This window comes from Schistocerca nitens, chromosome 1, assembly GCF_023898315.1.
Source record: "Schistocerca nitens isolate TAMUIC-IGC-003100 chromosome 1, iqSchNite1.1, whole genome shotgun sequence".
In the NCBI taxonomy this organism is placed as follows: Eukaryota; Metazoa; Arthropoda; class Insecta; order Orthoptera; family Acrididae; genus Schistocerca; species Schistocerca nitens.
The window spans coordinates 923,369,437-923,391,350 of NC_064614.1; the positions used below are offsets into that span (position 1 = coordinate 923,369,437).

Consider the following 21,914-nt stretch of genomic DNA (forward strand, 5'->3'; position numbering starts at 1 on the left):
GTCTTCTTGAACTCACTGACACACTTCCTGCATGTCCACACTATAGAAGGTGATTATTAAGGGTTTTGACAGGTGGTAGCATTAATGTGACTGGACAGTGTATAATCATATCAGAGGCAGAGAAATATGCCTTGGACCACATTTATATTGGCTAACATGATAACGACTTTGCCTACAGTAGTCAAGTAGTCAGTTCTACCTGTGACTGGTATATATATATATATATATATATATATATATATATATATATATATATATATATATATATATATATATATATATAAAAGTAAGTTTCTTTGTTTACTTTTTGCATGTGTATAAAATTTGTTTCCCCCACATGAAAAACTTCTCTGGAATGTATAGCCGTATTAGCCAATAAAACCTGTTAAAATGGCAGCAGTTACACAGCACATTTATAATATGTTATTGACAGAAACAGAAATTGAATATTCTAAAGTTAGCTACAGATCTGGACAAAATGGGAATTTGTGTAACTGCAGCTGTGAGGAATGATAAATGTTTTGGAAGAATATCTTTGGTTGAGATGATTACAAACACACTATACAGCACAAGTTGCAACTCTTTATTCATTTAAAATTTGGTTTCAATGCAATATACATACTAATAGTTTCCATGACACTTCAGATTCCTATAAAAGGCATTTTCCATCAGATCCGTTATTTCTCAAATCTGGAGGGAAGAAATGGGAAAGTATATGTTCTCACTGATGCACATTATTTACATATAAAATAACACTGCTGGATCTGGGGGTAGGGTTTCTAACATGCAACAATGGCGAGAAAGTGGATTAACAGCACTAGTTGTTGTTTTGCTTCTGTAACAAGTTCTGTTTATGTGGAAATGTCCTGAGAAAGACAACTTTCTTCAATTACACATTATTTAGGTACATCTCACTTCTCTACAAAAGGGATGTGGCATATAAACAGTCAAGAAATTACTGATGTACATCACCTCTGCAGCACTCAATTCCTTAAAAATGCATTCTTTTACCCATATATATTTATCTCTCTCTTTCTCCTTCTGTCTCTTTTTTTTTAGGCAACCACGTAGACATTTCAACATTTAGTTTGTACCAGCTGAGGTCTAGGCAAATACAGCATACAAAAATTTAAATCAAGTATGAATTATCCTATGTTATGCAAAGTAACTGATATATATGGTCATCTGTGATTTGGCACAGGATAGTTGGGTAAATGTGTCAACATTTATTAGCTTCAGTTGACACGAGTCTACAGAATGGCAGTATTTTAACGCCCATAGTAAACATGTGACAATATGCATTCAGGTTTCAATCAGCTGTATATAAAGTTAGTAAACAGCTCTGTGGAGGTATTAAAACTAAGAAATGACATTATGTGCAAGAAATACTCTTCCTCATTACAGAACACAATTATTACAGTCTCACAAAGCAAAAACGAGTTGAATTCTTACATCCTTGCATGCACACAATAAAAACATTCAACAAATTCAGAAGTAAAATACATACACATCATTATTACTCATGAATTAATAACTGTTGTTAAATCCTGGAGACAACTTTAAAACATGTGATTTCTGTAATTAACTTTAATACAACAGATACACAAAACAAAATTTGTGTGTACAAGCACACTTTAATTCTCTCTCTCTCCCACACACACACACACACACACACACACACACACACACACAAATACGTATGTGCGGAAGTTTTGTGATCGTCACAAAAATATGAATCACAGCAAATTACAACAAAATACACCATATGTTTTATATGTTTTGTAATGATAAGCTGGAAACAAGAATAAAATGTTTTGTGATTTCTTTAATGCCTTGTAATGTGAAATGTTAAAAAAATCTATATAGTACTCATGATAAATCTCTGGTTTTGCTCTGTGACAAAACTGTCCCATTAACATTTATCACATTTCACAGTACAGGCTCACATACTTTATAAACTTCCACTGGCCTTCAGAGTGTATGGTTCACTGTGCATGGGAATAGTTTACAAATGCATAAGTGCATCATTTACAAAATCAAACTGTTACATTACCAAACAATACATTCTGTTTATGAACTGGGACTCTTGTCATATCAAAGCCAAAAGTTTCTCCTTTTTATCAAAAGATAAAACCTGCAACCTCATCAGTCACTTTGAATTTTTAGATTTTTAGAACATCTTTTCTGTACAGGAATTTTGTAGGAACATATTTTTAGAACTATACACATAGCAACTATAAAATGAGGCAATAAAACCAACGATGGGAATAACTGAGTATGCAAAAACAGTCTCTCTCTCTCTAACCAAATGCTCTACCCAAAAAAGACAAGGTATTTGCCAGCACATAAGAGTGCTGAAATGATTGTTGTTGACAGTGTCACTTCATGGTCAAAACCAGACCTCACATATTACAGGTCCATTAATTTCCCTCTTATTGAACATGGCTGACATGCTGGTTTCCTCAGTTTTTCTGTATCTGATAATTCAGTCATCATCAACATGGTATCTTACACATTCCTGTACGAAGGGGACAATAAATAAGAAACTGACGATGTGTAAATTGCAGTGAGAATCACAACATTTATAAAAAGAGGGAGAAAAAAAGAAAAGAGCACTTCTAACTCAACCTGTCTAGTGGTGAAAATAAGAAGAGAAACAGGAGCCAAATGGAAGATATTCTGTTGTTTCAAACAACAGAACATGCTTTGAGTCTTACATTGGGGTCATGTGTGTGGGGGGGGCGGTAGTGAATATTAAGGCGTAACCAGGGGGAGGGGGGGGGGCCTTGGGTAGGTGCCTATGCCGCCATGTTTTTAAATAATTCCACAGCAAAATTATGATTATGTATGATATTTAACTCTATCACCTATACAATGGAAATTAAGGTAGACTGATAGGTACAAATATTATGCACTATCAAACTGTTTACATATTGACACTGCTCACAAATAAGAATTGGTTTTTATTAACTGAAAATGTAAGTATCAAGTTAGCAGCTGTTTTAATTCATGGAAATCTTTCACATAACCAATTTTTTTGTTTTGTTTTATCATCTTTGGCTACTCAACACGTGCAAATCATTCCTGAAGAGTTAGAAGACACAATCTGATTTAGTAATTGCAGAATTTACTTTTTTTTTTGACAACTGCTCTCAGTTCATAATTGAAAAGTATTTGTCCTATACCATGGCATGTGAAAACTGAATGCATGATCAATCACATGATGTTTCCCACAAAATAGTGTTCAAGTATCAAAGATATGGTCAAGAAAAAGCACATGAAATTTGTATTTTTTCTAATTTGGAATAAAACCATGTTTGGACACTAGAAGCTGAACAAAAAGCAATGCACTTGAGAAGAATCATGATACTTATGTATTACAATAATCAAGTGAAATTGTTAAACCCACACCTACACATGTATAATGTATGGGGCTGCTGCCTAAACATGACTACTGTGTGCACCCTTTTACAGTGTGAGACTGATAGCTTTGCTTTTGCAAATGGCAGTATCAGTAGCATCTGTTATAATTTGTTATTTCTAAGACTAGTGATTAAATTCTGATAAATTTGCCCATTTTAGTAACATTCGTGGGCTCTGGCACAATAAGAAGCCTGACTGACAGGAGCTCCACAACTTTCATTACTGCTTACTGTAACCCTTTCATCAGTCTTTGCATAATAAATACCGACACATATCTGTTTAGATTAACAAATGTTATCCCTCATGAAATCAAAGGCATATAAATGATCCCAAATTTTCTTAATCACTTTCAAGGTACCTGCACAAATACCATTTATTCATTGCTACAAAGAGCAGGGCGTGACGGGTTTGTGAATTCCATTATTCGATTGGAATGCTATTTTAAGCATAACTAACATCAAAGAGGTCCTGCCTCGAAATGTTTTATCCTGCTCAACAGAATAAACATTACCTGCTACAGGTATACTGAACAATGATAAAGTGAAATTTTTACAAAAGAAAAAGAAAACAAGAATAATAAATCATTATATTACAAGAAAACAATCTAAAATTATCCTGTGAACTCTAAAAACAGCTTAAATTTCATTTTGCGACCACTATAAAACAATTATGAGAATCCACATAATGCTAGCATCTGTTCAAGCCTCATACACAATTCTGGAATTGATAATATTACAGAATGACAGAACAATTCCAGTAAAACATTAAGCATTTCTTTATTAAACTAATAAGTGTCCAACAACTAGGTGACTGATGAATACAGTTCTTTCGTGGAATATACATATATACTTTTTTAATATTTGAACAACAATGTGATTGCTAATACTATGACATTACAGTCACTCAGCAGCAGACTGGAAAAAATTGTCCAATATTACCTTACAAATTCAGCTCTTCAAAATAAATAAATAAATAAATAATGTGCAGTCATCCACTCTCTTTTCCAAAAACAATTAGCACTTACAAAATTCTGATCATTTACAAATATTACAATTTCAAAGATGTTGGCAGGTAATGTTTCACACAAAGTTATTTTTTAGGGGGAGGGAATGGAAAAATGTGAAAGAATTCATTTCAGAAATAAAAAAAGGGGCACCCAAAGCCTGCTCCACACATCCGAAGGCTCAGTCGATATCTTTTATAAAAGACTGACAGGTCATATAGGCAAAAACTGTTTTCTTTAATGCTGTATTACCATAAATATCTACTCCAACATCACAAAAATAAACAGTGAAACTTTGACTATTTGGATTTTAGGGGGAAAAAATCAGAAAACAGAACTTTAAACAGAAAGGAGAAGCACTGATGAATTTACAATCATCTGAAAAGTAAACAAATTGCCTACAAGCACACTTAAATAAAACTTTTGATTTACACATTAATTTTGTTGCAGATTTATTTTCTGAGGCATTTTTAAGTGTATACATGCTATACAATATCTCATCAAATATATTTAATATTTATTAAGATTTCAGTCAGTGGAAATGCCAACAATTTGTGCAGAACAGTAGCACTTGGTGGATGCACATCAATATTCAGTTTATCCGCTAAGAATTATCTGGGTTTGGAGGTACACACAGAGGTGAACAATAATCCCGCCCGCCCAGTCTTGCTGCTTCTAGCTTCTGACATCATGTTCCCAACTCTCAAGACAAGTTAGAAGCTGAAGTAATCACATTCTTACAAATTTAGCTTAGCACCAATCTGGCTGCTGCTTTTCTCATTTGCTCTACCAGACTAACACTGACAATCACCGAGAGCTTTTAGTCTGGCCACCACACACGTTCATCACACAACAAATATAACAGCAAATAAAGTTCTATGATTCTTCTTTATAGTACATCACTTAATCATGTTAGGGTTATTTCTTTTTTACTTTATTATTCACCTCCAGTTCTGCAAGCCTTTTCCACAGCTCATCTCTTTCTTTTTCTCTCTTCTTTTCCCTGCAACAACAAAATTATGTACTGTGAATATAATAATTTGAAATGAAGTGGAAGGGGCAAATCTTCAAACTTCAAATGGAGCTGGGAAGAATCTAACAAGGTACATTTCAGCTAAGTAAAATACTATGAAATTCAAGTGCAATCCAATGAAATAACAACCGTACAAAACATCGTTTAACTAGGGTGCTTATGTTATTTACAAAATTACTCAAAACCTTGATTTTAAGAGTTTCATTGAGACACTTTTCAGGAGTGGATATTTGACATGTGTAAAACATTTATATTCCTCTGGAAGATCACCAACAATAAAAAATTTAAGACTGACTAATTTTGCCATGCAGTCCTTCTCAATAGATTTGAGATTGTTGTTATTTACTGCTTTATATGGAGCTCTACAAAAATCTGGAGAAAGACTTGCATTTAAAGTAAAAAGTGTGGGTCCACAATGGACACACGAATTACTCCTACTACAATATTCAATGCCTTGACATATGTTCCAATGATTTTACGAAGCTGTTTATTATACTTTTGAAAAAGCTTATAATATTAGTTATTAACAGCCAATGGCTAAAATCCTGGAGTGTTCAATGTGACGTGTTGTCATTTTTGTAACCTGCATGTGAATAGTGTTTGTTTACTCATTCAGATACTCGGTTGCTCCACAAGATTTAGTGGACTCCATTATAGAACATTCCACAATGAATGTGTGATGGCCAATGGGAACAACCTTGCAACTTTTACATCTGCACCCAGGCCGTGTGTGTGTGTGTGTGTGTGTGTGTGTGTGTGTGTGTGTGTGTGTGTGTGTGTGTGTGTTTTCTGATGAAGGCCTGTCTGGCCGAAAGTTTTGTTTGACAGTCTTCTTGCTGTGTCTACCTGCGACCCCAGCATCTCTGCTATATGGTGAGTAGCAACTATACTTTTCATAATACTGTTATTATTGCATCCTGGATTTTCTGTTGTTCAAAATACATATGCAATACCCTTCATTAAAATTTTCTTAATACCAAAGTTACAATTTGAAATTTTGTGTCCGACATTGCTTACTCACTGAAGATGCACGACTTCAAAAAAAGTATTATGATATCAGAAATAGTGGAGCATATTACAAGCTTAAGAAGATTTACACAGCAGATTCTTAACCAGTACATATTCATTAAAACAATACAAAAATACATGTCCTATTACTATGAATCGTATGTACTATGCAAATGTCTTCTCTAGAAGGAGGAGGAGGAAGTCATAAACTAGTTATAAAGAAGAAATGAATTTCAACAGTTACTAACCATAGCAAACAACTATGAATGACTTCTACCAACAGTAATATATACACCATATAGTATAAATGGCACAAAAATACTTGCTACAACTTCAATGAGGAGGATTCAAAAGGTCACATTACATATAACAAGATACCTAATGTAATCATTTCAATCTGCATGGAATGCTTTTCAGAGTGGATTTTTGTTTCATGCTGTAAACAGACTCCAAAATAAAATCTCACCTTAATTACACCTGGAAATATTGACTGATAATCTACAAAACCTTAAGACACCTAATCAGAAAAAAAGAGAATAATATTAATTCCAATGCTTATATTCAAACCCCACTCACAGAAAAGGGCAAATTATCAGTAACTATGTAAAAAAAAATCTTGCTGAAAAATATAAAACACTGATTTACTTAGTTGTACAAATCTTACTGTCTCACTGGCTTATTAAAAAGAGATGCAAGATGGAGGACTGTTGAAAGGACTGCAGAGCTACCTTTGCACTATCACAGCCATTTTCATCCTCTCTCTGTAACATCGGTATTCTCACATTACAAACTATTTGGTTTCTATGAAATTTATTACATAATTTAAGGAACTAAATTACACCATTTCAAAATTTAAGTACTGCCATTACTTCCTGACATCACACTTGTGCTGTTTGAACACATCAATTTTGTCTGCAACATTTATACTGCCACTTTACTGGATTCACTCATGCCCAAAAGGGCCCTCATAACTGTTTGTAGGCTTAATAGAAAATGTAACTGATTACCAGTTTTTGGGTTTTCAATCGAGTTATCAGCAACATACTTCACAGTTTTAATTACATATATTGTCACCTCTGCAAATTCTAGATGAACAATACAATTTAGAGCATATTGCTATTCACCACATCGAGGAGGCATCAGACAGTAGACCAGCACATTTACAAGTAGACTTCAAGACTGCTGTAAAATACAAATGCTGAGAGAGAGAGAGAGAGAGAGAGAGAGAGAGAGAGAGAGAGAGTGCTGATTAATGGCTTTGCCCAAAATCTGATATTTTACCACAGTCTACTTTTACATGTGCCAGCCTGCTGCTCAACACTGCCTCTGGATGGTGAATGGATGTTTGAAGACAAAAGACGCAACGAACATCAGTTGAACTGATGACAGTAAATCAAGGTGAGAAATAATCAAGTCAGCAGGCGAGTAGGCCCATGGGCACTGCACGCGACGGGGACAGTCCCTCCTCCTGCAGCTGTCCCACTCCCCAACTGTTACAAAGAAGGGAATGGCACTCACTGTTCATCGAAATACCATCCCTACTATCAATAATAGGATACATCAGAGAAAAGGGCTGACCACATCTAAAAGCAATTAAAACAATAAAAAAGAGATGACAGAGGCTGCTGCAAAAGAGGGAGGGTAGAGGGGTCCACTAACACCCAGCATGTGGGGGAAGATGCCCAACCTTAATGCCCCACCCCCTGCTCCAGACATGGTTTAAAATGTTGTATCTGACAATAAAAATCCCCTTTACCTGCCAAAAATCGAGAACCAGTTAAATTGTCTGGGAATCATCCGACAATACTAGAGTCAAGAATCCAAAAAACCTTCCCACACAAAATCTGCTGCCCGCTCACAGTTCCCCTCCCCACCCTCATGGTCGTTCTCAGCCAAGCTGGTGTCACTGTTCCCCCTCCAGGCCTTCTGTAGTGCAGTGCTTGAGCAACAGTGAAACACAGATGGCAATATCTTCTAGGGTGCAGGCCATGTGTAACAACAGTAAATAATACATAAATAAAAGATCGTAATCATGATTCAGTCCAATTCTCAAACTTTCACTCATTCTGTTATCTAGTGACGTCTATTGATACTGTCTCCACAACAGTTCTTTCTGCTGTATTTTATTCTTCCACTTTCTTTGTTGTTTCATCTGAATGCCACCATCTTGTTCTACAGCTGATTAAAAGCTGGTAACATTTAGCCTGGTCTTCTAATACATGAATTGCAACTGAATTTTTCATTTGCAACCCACTTCTTAAGTCATTTGTTTCTCATAATCAAATGAATTACTGAATTAAGTTCAGAATGAAGTAATGGTTTTTGAAGGACAAGTTTTTTTGCCTTGGTATGTTACTTTCACTTAAAAATCAGTATAAATGTACGTGTATGGTATCCATACATGTGAGTGAGTTTTTATTGCAAACCTGTCCAAAAACGACAAAAGTTTCTAATCTGATAGAATTTAATGCTATTTCCTCTTGTGTTTCACCAAAATTGTTAATTGTTTACACAGAGCATTGGATTGTTGTAGTGGCTAGTTCACAGTTTCTTGCATACCTGTTGCACCAGTGCCACGAGTAAAATATCAAGTGATTGTTCAAGCAAGATCGATACTGTCGAGTGCTTTGGCTTATCAGGAATATTGAGTGTATCTGGACGAAAGTATTGTATCCTATAACCCATGACCTTTGGAATTGTTCAAAATAAATTTGTATGAAACATCAATAGCCAAAGCTTCAACTGTACATATGAGACAACCCCTACATCAATCTATTGAACACTGTAGAAACATTGAGCTTGGCAGCAACAGTTTAATCTATGAATATAAGACAATCCCTTATTTTTTGAATGACGAATTTTGGAAAAAAAACCTAGAACTGCCAGTCAGCTCTTCAAAGCATCCAACGTGGAAGGGAAATGAAGGGAAATGTGGTGAACTAACCTAACCTAAACTAGGAAAGAAGTGACAGGATCACCAGAAAAGTGGTCACCATTAAAAAAAAATCATCTGTAGTGACCATTGTGGCAAAAAGAGATCACTAGCTCAATAGCTGAGAAGATGCCATTGGCACTGAAGTGGATTGGAGTACCACACTGTGCACACACAGATCATAATTGGTAAGATTCTGGTCAATCACAAGGCCTCTACCAGATGAAGTGATACTCCCCCACAGAGGGTGGTACACATTGAAATCCCAAAGTAGGAGAAAAGGGAGCAAACTTGATGACTAAAGGTTGTCAACTCGATGTAATAGTAGCCAAAATGGTGGTAAATAAATATTGAAAATGGTGATCGTTGAGATCATTTGCACCTCCACCGCTACTGTTTCCAATGTGGTACAAAAGGGAATCCACTAACTGACATCTGCACAGACCAGTGTACAGACCGTCTCATCGTTACCATGGTTCTAACAGAATGCACTATAACCGCAGATCATTGGTGAATGGTCACCTGTGAAGTATCTCATAGAGCTACACAAAATGCAAAAGAGGAGGAAGTAACAAGTTTTACTTTCAGCAGGTGACAGTAATAGCTATTACAGTTATAATGACTGATGACATCACAGTTGCCCAAGTTAAGTGTGAAGGTCCAGGAGGACCAGTCATACCCCAGGATCACTGCCTGTCATTAGTGGCGATGAAATCCCATCAATGGACATTGGTTCAGAATCCGGTGGCATAGTGGGGTCTGCTGCCTGCAGGAACACCTGAGGACCCTTTCCAGGTTATTATTTTTCTCCTCCCCTACCACCTTAAGTGGTTGAGATAATTGTGGGGGCTGACCTGCAAGGAGTGTGGGAAGGGGGTGGGGGGACTGAGAATGAAAGTGAAATCTAAAGGGCACCAATAATTACTTCAGCCAAAAGGTGAAAAAGTAACTTTAAGCAGAGGCCAATAAACTACCTACTGCTAAGCCAGACAGCTTCTATAAATTACCTACATTGGAAATACAGTCAAATGGACCCATACTAGCTTTTCATTTACCTATTCGACAAAAGACATCTCGTACACCATCAAACACAGAGCAAGCTGCAAAATCAGTCATCTTATCTACTAATTCCACTGCAGTCATCATGCACCTTATGTATGCATGGCAACAAGCCACTTATCCACATGGAAGCATGTCAGTCTCCAAACTGTGGGACATTACAATACATCACTCATGTTTCACCCCATTGCTTTGGTGATTGTCAACAGGATTACTCTACTTCTACACTTTGCTCCTCTTCCCATTCCCAATACGCCCCTAACCCCCCTCTCAGCAGTTGCAGACCCCCCCCCCCCTCCGATCAGCACTTCTTGTCTACCGGTGTTGTTGCATATTTACATATTTTGACTATTGTTTCAGTTCCGGAATTTCATTTATACAGCACTTGCAACACTCAAAAGTTCTGTTTCCATTGTACATAGTCCTATTTACTTTTCATTTAGTGCTTTTACTTTCATATGTTGATATATCAGTTGCTTATACCCCCAAAGTTCAGGTCTCTGATTATATATTTGTGCATGTAGCTTCTCATTCATATATTATTTACTCTTCCATTTTCATTGTGTAACTTCTAAACCATATTTTTTACCACCATTAACCACTTGAGTACCTTCTCTACTGCCAGAACAATAATTTCTCTCAATGGCTTATATTCTAATACTACCTTTTTCATTTTCGACACCCCCCCCCCCCCCCCCCCAACAAGCCACACATTCATTCAATCATTCAAGTTGTTCTGAGCCTCTTCCGGTCTCATCAGGAGATTCCTTCATGCTGTGAGGATAATTTAATGCATCTTATCTGAGAGATCAACATCCATACTCTCTAATGGTTAGGACAACATTTTTTCCACCATCTGCAGGAGCTATCAAAGTTACTTTTATGCAGCTTCCATCTGGGCATACTACCACTCACCAAAGAATCCACTAATTCCACCCAACCTCTCTTACTCTCTTAAAGCTTGTTGACCACCTATGCTTTCTATAACTCACAGAAACTTGTTTACCATTTGATGAAACATGCAATTACCCAACACCACCCCCTCCATACTCTAAATAATGTCGTTAACCTATTTAAACATCAAAAGGGGTAGAGTGTTTCATACTGTTTTTATTATACGCTCTAGTCTCTATGCAAGGATTTACTATATGCCCCAATAGAGAAACTTTTTGATAAAACAACAAGTATTTAAAAACAAACTACATTCTCATTTCTGAATGATGTACTGGAATCATTTAACAAAAATATAAGGCCAATTGTTATATTTTGGATCCTTATAAGACCTGACAAGAGCCTACTTCCATGGAAAGCATTTTCTTTACCACTTATTTTAATAATGACTGCCATGTATTGTCTCCCCTTTCCAAGAGTTTCTCACCTACAACCAACCATCCATGACCTACCAACCAATCTAGGCCTAAACATTCTTATCACTTTCAAGATCTCTGACACTTTGGCCATAATAACAGAGATAAAACAGGGTACATTACTAAGTGCTCTGTTATCTGTCCAATATATCCAATTATAAACATTATGATTATGTAGCAATCTCTGAAATGCAACTATAATATTAAATATTGAGTCCATCCTAAAACAAGTCACCTCAATTAACCCCCCCCCCCCCCCTTTTTTCATGATAGTAACACCCATTACATCGATCTTTCACCTGCACATAAATCTCCCAAACCTAACTCTACTGGTCTCTCCAAATACAGACAATTGAAGGGTTGACTTGAAGAAGGACGTAAGTGCCAAAATGTAAAATTTGCGGAGAAAGGAAAAATGTAACTACAATATTAAAAATGCTTTATTTGTTTAATTTTTGTGTACAATCACCGTCGTTTTGTGTTCTGAACTATTATCATGAATAGTGTTATCAAAATTTATATAAAGCATTGTTACCCACAACAGTACAAAATTAAGGAAGAACATACGCCCTTGTAGAACTCCTGATATTTTGGATCCCGGTAATCAACACTGTCAATAAATCTTTTTCTTGATATCACTTATGGATACTACCTGCGTATCATTGTTGAAGGCGTGTATGTTCTTGAATTTTGCAGCTTTCCCTTCTTGAAAATAGTATGACTCTCCAACCCCTTCATTTCACTGAAGGTTTTCTTTGTTTAAATTAGTGATGATATGTTTAGACACAAGTCAGAGACACAGGTGACATCAAAGGAATCAGATTCTTCCAATGTCACCACTTGAAATGGATTTTGTAACTGTGCAGTTCTCACTAAAGTGTGAATTTCTTTAGGCCCCACTGCCTTACAAACATGTTTTCGTTTCTCAATAATGCTGAAGTTTCAATCACAAGGTGTATGAGAATGTCCGGAGACCAGAAACTTCAGATTAATGGAATCTTAGTGTTCTCTTACTACTAGAAACATTAGTAGGAGCAGCACCATCCTCTTCTTATTCTATGCAGCTGAGTTGTCATACAATATTTCCAGCTGGCAGGTGTAACCTAAGTGGACACAATTTTTAAAAACATGATGCAACCCTGTTGCCTCCATGTCCTCCAACTGCTTTGCGCCACATACACATGAAAGTAGAATTTCCCAAATGAATGCAAAAGTTGTAGTTTAACTGTTGAAACATGTAGAACATATTACTGTGTGTCAAAGTGAGTGTGAACATAGCCTGTTGCATATCAACAGCCATAGTTGCTACAGTGCTTTAAGAATATTAATAGATACCATATAATCAGAAAGAAGTCTTTGAGTTTTCTCAGCTTTCCTGAGTTGAAGTCCTTTTGTAGCTATTACAGAGAATCTGGATGCTCCACAACTGACAGTTATTTCACAGATCAATTTATCACAGATGGGGGAAGCACCTGCTCTCAGCCGTCTACACTGGAAATTGGGAAATTCCCTCTTGAAACCTCTGCAGTAAAACTGATCACTGCTGTGTGTCTCAGCAACATCCTGCTTTAATGCAAGATGCAGCCGATTAATATTAACCCTACAGTTTGTATCAATGACACTATGTTTCTTGCATACATTTTTCTTGCATTTGATACATACTGTTTTGGTTCTGTTGTTTTTATGTCTGCCACATATTTAACAAATTCCAGGTTTTGTTGGCTCCTTGGTCTCCTCTTCTTCATGTCTGTACTTGGTCAAGAAGGCATGAATATCCTTGGGAAGTTTCAAGTAATGCTTGTTGATTCAAATGTTCTTCCATTATATCCAGAGCAAGATGTATCAAAAAATTAGTCTCCCTTCTTTATTATCAGGATTATTGAATTTGAAAATAATGTTTGCATTTATCCCAGCAATATCTAGATGTCTGCAGAAATGTGCAAGTGACCATTGTCGCATTATTCTGGAAGTACTGTAGGATGAGCACATCTGATGTACAGTGTCTACTTCTCCTTTGGTAACATTGAAGTCCAAATTCACTCTTGATCTATTTCATTTGTGCCGAGCATTGTTGATAAAAAAAAATCACAGCTTTGTTCTTTTAATGAACAATCGAGACCATACAAAAATCATCTTGAAAACCAAAGAGACATTACTGGGCATCCTGGGTTTTATTTGCTTGCAATTCTTTAAGTACTTCCTCATTATTATTATTATTATTATTATTATTTTCTTCTTTTTGTGGTTTGCAAGAAAGCCAAAGCTTTGCTAAGGAAATTTTCAGCCAGAGGATAGCTACTGTAGTAATAGTCCGTCATAAGATTTCTGTTTGTTTTCTCAATTGGTGTCACTAATCTTTGCACAATGACATCAGGTTTGTTAGACTTCTGGTAGGGTCCTGGCATCTGCTTGCCACAGTAAATTTCGAAGTTAAGTGTGTAAAATGTTTTGGCATCACACAAGGCATAAATCTTGAGCCCACATTCTGCAGGCTTATTAGGGATATAGTGTACAAATCCGCAGCATCCTCTGAAGGGATGCAACATCTCGTCAATAGTGACGAACTTGCTGACATTGTACTGAGCAATGCAGTTGTTGACTAATTGATGGAAGTCCCAAACAGGTGCTAGTTTGCCATTTTGTTTTCTTTCATTCCGGGTACCTAGGTTGTCGAACCTAAGAGTTCAAAGCAGAAAGCAAAAGTGCTTATAGTTGAAGAGAGCTCGTAAAATATTCATTCCTGTACCATCTGCATCCCACAGTTCACAACAATTCGTGTGTCCACCTGTCTTTATACCTATTAGATATAATGCACCTAAAAGAGTCTTTATCTCTGGTTTTGTGGTGTGTCTGCAGTCTCGTCCTCTTGAGTATTGAACTTCAGCTCTTTTACTATTCTGGATGTATCTGTTTGTATTTTCCACAATGTTGTCAGTCATCCCATCAGTAACAAATAGGTAAAATGCATCAATATCTTTTTTCGTAATTTCAACACCTGCTCTTGGACTTGGCAAAACATTTAGGATGTTATTGGCCTTAGTTTTAGAAGAAGAAGGAAGCAGTTCACTTATACAAATTGTTTATCTTTTCCTACGTAAAATCGGTAATCATCTGTTTGTTGTTTCCCCTCTTCAATCAGGTAGTCATCTGTTCCCTCAGCTGATTGTTCGGAGTCACTTCTGGTTCCAACCCAATCAAAGGTAGGGCAATATGTGAAAAACATTGAATTACCTGCAAGCTGTCCTGCAATAACTGTGCAAAATTTTATAGGTATGGTGAGTTTCTTCTGATGATGGCTACCATACATTTGTGGCACACATTAAATACATTAAAACACCAGTAACTTCAACAACTGATACATCAGTTTGGGTCCTGTTTCATAGCAGCATTTGTTCTTTACTGCACAGGGGGGATTGTCCCTTCACCTTACCTACTGTTCCCATAATTCTCCTACCCTAAAGCTCCCAAGTCTCATCCTTGGCAACTAGTCTTTCTGTACCTTCATTCTGTTTCCGTTCCATTGGTTTCCCACTTCTCTTTTTTTTTCATTTTTTATCAAAAACTTTCTCGTATTTCAGCCCTGTAAGATAGTTAAGTGGACCTATGCATGATTCAAGATTCAAGATTTATCTGTATGTGATGGTAGCTTCCCATTTGTTCAACTCTGTACGTCAACAGGACCAGATGATGACAGAGTATGTTACCAAAATATTGTGGCAGTTGTGAACTAGCATACACACACACACACACACACACACACACACACACACACACACAAAAAAGGTGAAAACTTTAGTCAATATCCGCCTCAGAAAATCTGAGACTTTTCTGTTTACTGATTAGATAATGGAATTGTTTTGTTAGCTTTCACTGAAAAGATTTGACAGTAAAGAGATATTGTAACACAAACTACAAATCCATGAACACACATGGTGTCTTAACCATTTTGAAACTATTTATCACCGACAGAAATCAGGAACAGAACGAACACCAGTCTAATGTTCAGGTTGCATACTTCACAAATCCAAGTGCCTCTGATACGTCAGTGCTAAGAGGTTTCCTTCATTTGTGTTGTAGTTCCGCGAGTACAACAAGTCTGAGAACTGTGGTGCAGTGAAACATCCACTCTTGTAACCTGGTTTTCTCTTACCGAAGCACGCAGAAACGTAAGGCTATTCGTGACTTACTGTTACTACAGAAGATGAGTACATAACCTTGCTACTGTACAGTAGCACTGACAAGGCAAAATGACTGATTGTTGGGATGTGATGTGATGGCCTTTAACGAAGCTGTGGTTTGTGAGTCTGTGAAGGGTGTAAGACAAAAATTAAGTGATGCAAAGTATATAACTACAAATTTATTCCATTAAAAGAGGAGTTATGCCTGGAATAAATTTTGTGCTACTGTCCACACTTCCAACAAAAAACAAAAATTTCGTGCAATGCAAACAAAATGATTGTATTCTTGCTTATTCCACCTCTATCAAGTGAAAAGTACGTGCTGCACTGAACAAAAACTGGGCACCTAGCAAATTCACTTTCATATCCCTGCGACATCTGGTCATGGTAGTTTTGCATTTATGTGTTAACAGCGAGGTCCGTAGGTTATTCATTTCTCTAATTTATTTTAGTAATTAATCACTGTTTAGAGACTGCACTTCATCCTTGTTTCACATTTTCTGGTACTGCTGTTACAGTTTTGGTAGCGCCTCGAAAGTGTGTGCATGTCAGCTTAATTGTTAAGACATTCTCTTACCAGATATTAAATATTAAAATAAATTTACAGTAGTCTTCAAAAAAGTTTTATCTCTATAAACGTATGTACAAACAGTACAATATTTACTGCTAAATGATCAGTCATTACATTGTTATACAACTTGCTTCTGTCATTTAGGCTTGTCTGACATTTTGTGACATATCAACTTGCACTTGAGAATGGCTAAAAAGTTGAAATCATGATTACACGAAATAAATTTCTTCCGAAATAGCTGCATATGTAGCAGGAATGCTACGAGTCGATTCTACTTGTACCAGTCAACAGACTTTTTAAGTGGGATGCGGTGGAGACTTATGAGTGGAGTTGATGGGTACATGGAGACAGTGAGTTTGGAGATGACATCACAAGACCTGATGGTGAGTTTAAAGCGAGTATACAGAACTCGTTTCTGATCTTTTGTCACCAAACTACTGTGTATCTACAAAATATATGAGGTGGACATTTCATGTTAGATATTTTGGTTGGTTTGACTTGCCAATGTGCTGAACAACACATTAATTGCAATTTTTTGGGAATGAAAACATGTTAGTTTTGCCAAGGCAAGGGAATGGATTTCATTTACTCACAGACAAATAGATTTACAACAGAAGATTTGTTTTACTTGCACTTGGAGGTTTCATCACTGCTGCTGGCAGTATCTTGGAAATTTGTGGATTGTAGTTCACGGCAGTACTGGACTGGGTGCACAGAAGTGCTGCTGCTAGGTAATCCACACAATTTTAAGGCCTTTATTCTTCACCATGACACTGAATAAAGACATCCATCTATGGATTGTGATTAACCTCACAAGTAAAGATTTGGATGATACTACAAGTTTTAGAGAAAGTTCTAAATTTTGCTCCCACATCAAAGAGCCTTTACGTTACCGAGTTTATTTTCTCTGTGGAGCAAGCAATTAATAACTTTCCTGAGGGCTAGCAGAAGAAATTAGGCAGGAGGTTTCACATGTGTTGCATTGGGCTCCATCCCTGAGGGTTAGTATTTCCTCTGTAGAAATCATAGCTATCTGGTCTGTTAGAGAAGATCCAGATTTATTAATTCTCCCAGTGGACAAAGATAATGACATACTACTTTCACGGGATGATTAGATAACAGGGTCATACATGGACAAGGGAAAAAATTCCTGGATTTTCCAGTTAAAAAATACATTTTTTCCCGAGTTAAGTGACAGTATAGTTCCCCTCATAACTGTAAAACTTACCAATCCTTTAAATGGTTAACGTTTCATATACCAGCACAGAACTTCCAGGTGCTTTAGAAAATGAAACCCAGCTTAAAAAAAAATTAAACATGGTTTTTTTGAAAGACCTTTGATGTGGAGCAACAAGTACGCTGGATATTTATTCAAAATAATGACATAGATATCTTATCTTCTACGCTCGAAATTCTTCTAAGTGGCTGGTCCTCAAAGTGCCAAGTTCTAAACGAGAGTCAAACACATGGTGATTTAAGAAATTCCTTGCACATTCTCACACGTAACATAACTCATCTTGCGTAAAAGGAAATTTACTTTGAAAGTAAAGCCTTTCAAACCACCATTCACAATATTTTCCCCGAGACCTGTTAGGAATAGGTTTGTTTCAGCAGTTGTCAGAGAGCGCCAGAAAACAGGCATTAATGTGCGTGTGCAGGTATGACAATGTTCGAAGCCTATACATTTGAAGGTATAACGTATTAAAAGATCTTACATTATGTCATAAAAGAAACAGGACATCAGAGGATACTCCAATAGCAATGGAATTTCGTAAACCATACAAAAATGCATAATTCGATTTGAAGTGCACATTCGTATGTCCAGATTTACGACGACAAAGGCCCCAACCTGATACCAAGCTTTTCAGTGCAGTTTTTGGGATGTAAATTTTCTTGGAGTACCAGTACAGTATTATCTCATGTTTGGTTCTTTATTATGGCATGATGCCATAAGTGCTAGAAGATGAAAACATGCATTTGAAATTCAGCGAACAGTTGGAACTAGCCAATATTGTGGAACAAAACTTTTCGTTTCAAATAAACTGACTGCCTTAGCGGAGAAGACTAATAAAAGCCAAATTTCCTAAGCAAACTGATAAAAATAACTTAATTGTTTAAGGCATTTAGCACTTTACTGCAAAAAAATGTCGAAATAAAATAAAATCAGAAAACTGAAACTAATAATATATTTTAGCCTTCCGTAATTATGTGAATGTATTTTAATTCACTGGATAGCTCCTGGCCACAGAAATCTGTTTGTTTTCATTTGACATGGGAGCTGCAAACAAAGAGGAAACAGTAAAATCACTAAATGTAAACATGGGTCATGTGGTGACCCCCCCCCCAGGCACCTTGGGTGAGCCAGAAAATTTTTTCCGGGTAGCATATGGCTGCTTGCTGCTATTGCTGATATAGCTAACAGCCACACTTCAAGTAGCCAGAAATGGGAGATACTGCTCACATGCAACGCAACTGTGCATGCACGCGAGTCTGCTGTTCAAACAAACCTAATGCAAACAGTTGTGACATCACGTTTATCGGAAGCAGTTCGTTGCTACGAAGTATTGCACAGCCTTCACTCTAATGCCATTGGCACATTTTGCTTCTGGCAGATGCTTGTATGTGTTTTTGTAAACGGCGCATTTCCTTTCCAACTTAAGTTTTATTTTATTTTCTCTCTCTTGTTTGTGTTTTAATGCTGCTGTATTATTCTGCAGTAGTGTGATACAGTAATATTCCTTGTTAGAGTATCAGTTCTTACCAGTGAAAGTTACAAAATTTTAACTGAAAACTAAAACAATGAAAAATTCCCGCTTTTTTCCCCAATTTCCTGTTTGTCTTTGAGCGCATACACCCTGTATAAGTAAAATGGATCTCTTGGCTTACTGAAGATTGCAGAGTGGCCTGATCGAACAAATAAAATGGAAAATGCTTTCATTTCTAAAATCGAGTTTATAATCTGAAGATGTGCTTAATGAACTGTTCTAATGTTGCCATTACACTGAGATTATATGGCTTGCCAAAAATCCACAAAGGGGTCGGGGTAACATTATGGCCAATAATGAGTCAATATGGGTATTTGGTTGTACCCACATACAACTGGAAGTACTTAACATCTGTTCTTTACCCTCATGTACCAAAATGAGACCACCATATTTCGAATTCTGTGGTTTTTATACAGCACTTTTAAGTCTTTATGTCATGGTCCATTGGATTTTCTTGTGAGATTTGATGTAGTGTCTCTGTTTATCTGGGATCCTTTTCAAGTATCCTTGACTTGATTTGGTCAAAAATTGAGATATGGAAATGACAAAGCTTTGATTTCATGTGGCGAGATGAACTCAATTTTTATTCAATAAGTATTCTGGAAGGGGGAAAAAAAAAAAAAAATCAGTTGGCTATGGTGAGCCCATTACCCCCCTTAGTCACCAATTTATTAATATACGATAGAGTGCCGAGGATGGATTTTTTAAAATGTCCCTCTTTTTGATGGTATGTTGATTGCATATTCATGGTGTGACAAAAAACACCCTTACCCATTTCTTAGATCCCTTTAACTATTTTCACCCCAGCATCTGGGCTCTGAACCAAAAGATAGAAAAGTCTTTAAATTTTTCATTTGAAAATACTGTTCTGAGACAGACTTTTGGACAAGTGAAGGATGGAGATGACTATTGAAGAAGGAAAAATGATGAATTGCAGGTGTTGTACACATTGATGGACACTGCAGCAGTGATTAAAGAGAGAGACTGAAATGATAATGGACATACAAGGCACCAACATTGCCATATCACGAGGCAGATAGTGGAAGAAGACATTAGAAGTAACAGACCAATGGGCAGACCACAGCTGAGATGGAATGATAGTATACGACAGGATACTAGCATAATAGGACCAGCGTGGGAAGAATACATGGATCAAAGAATGTGGAGGTTGCTGATTGGTGAGACCACAGTCCAAATGCGGTTTGTGTGGTCAATGTAGTATTAAGTACAATATTAAAAGTGTGTTTCATTTGCCTGCCAAGATTAGAACTCCCTTGGCATGGTTACAGATGAGCTAGGACTGAGGATGTCTGGTATTGTCAGAATCCCTTACTGTTGTGTAAAAATGTATTTTGGCCAGAGAATTTGTACTGTTGTTTATTGCAGCTGTGTTGAGCACCACTACCACACACAACTACACTACTTGAGAAATCTGCAGTGGCAGAGCGCTGTCTACCCGAGGGACACAGATGGAGACATGGGCTATACCTTAAGTAAAATGTGAAATTATGAGGGCAGCGTTGGTGTATTCACAGCATGAATCAGTTCTGATGAGATTTAGCAAACAGTGTCCTCACCAGACGATGTTAGCACATGGGTGGCCAATGTACTGTGCCTAGATGACTGTATGATCTGGGTGCAGACCTGACAAGAATATAATCAGTTTGTCATCACTGGTTTCTCTAATTAAATGCAACATTTCTTTTTGTATCTGCACACAATTTCCTTCACATTCTACACACTGTTAACTGTGGAATGACACATCTGTCCCACCAAACATTTGCTGTAAACTACTCAAATGTATTAAAGAGGCATGACACAATATTACAATGATATCCAAGAACAGAAAGAGTTCAATTTCACACTTTTAGCACAATTGATATGTTCATCTAATGGTGAAGAAAAACAGGAATGAAATAATGAGTGAAGGAGATGATTTAATATCTCAAGGTCAGAAGCACCCACATTAGACATAAACTGGACACAGTATTTGACACTACTAGATGCCAGTCTTAATCTTTCCAGGTGAACTAATAGCAACACAAGATGCACTGTCCATTTTTCTCATTAGCAATGATATACCACTAATGAGAAGCTTTGTCACCTTAGGATGCACTACTACTCAAAAATCATATCAATTTCAGATGGAGCATTATTTCTCCAAAGCAATTTTGAAAGCATAAAGAACATGTTTGCAGCTAGTACATCAGTTCGGTTTTGACAGTTGAGGAAGCGAGAAGTATACAACTGTGGACTTGGTGTAAAACACACTCTAACAAGACTCACAGTAGTTTAGAAGAAATATTGGAAACATTAAACTATGTGAAATGCAAGTATTTCACCAGCCTGGAATGTAAAAAGTAAATGTGTTTCGATGACAACGACATTAATAAAATTGACATTAGGTTGAGACGTATCATAAAAACGAGTTACAACCTTTGCCAATTGTCGAAAGTGGAATGCAAACTCTCCCATTTGGTCACACACATTAAAAATAAAGCCCAGTACTGGGAATAGTAATTTAAAAGAGTACAGAGTGTCTCAGTACAAGTGTGCCGTTACAATGGTCATCATA

General features: G+C 36.8%; 1 protein-coding gene across 2 annotated transcripts in view; it reads right to left on the reverse strand.

Annotated features, from left to right (window-relative positions):
* Window positions 1-562: 562 nt before the first annotated feature.
* The window catches only part of LOC126192803 (serine/threonine-protein phosphatase 2A 56 kDa regulatory subunit epsilon isoform), a 301,524-nt gene continuing 280,172 nt past the window's right edge, over window positions 563-21,914 (reverse strand). For both annotated transcript variants that reach the window (XM_049932632.1, XM_049932633.1), the window contains one exon: window positions 563-5,429. In XM_049932632.1, the coding sequence (XP_049788589.1) occupies window positions 5,345-5,429 (85 nt within the window). In that variant the 3' untranslated portion in view covers window positions 563-5,344. The remainder of the gene's footprint in view (window positions 5,430-21,914) is intronic.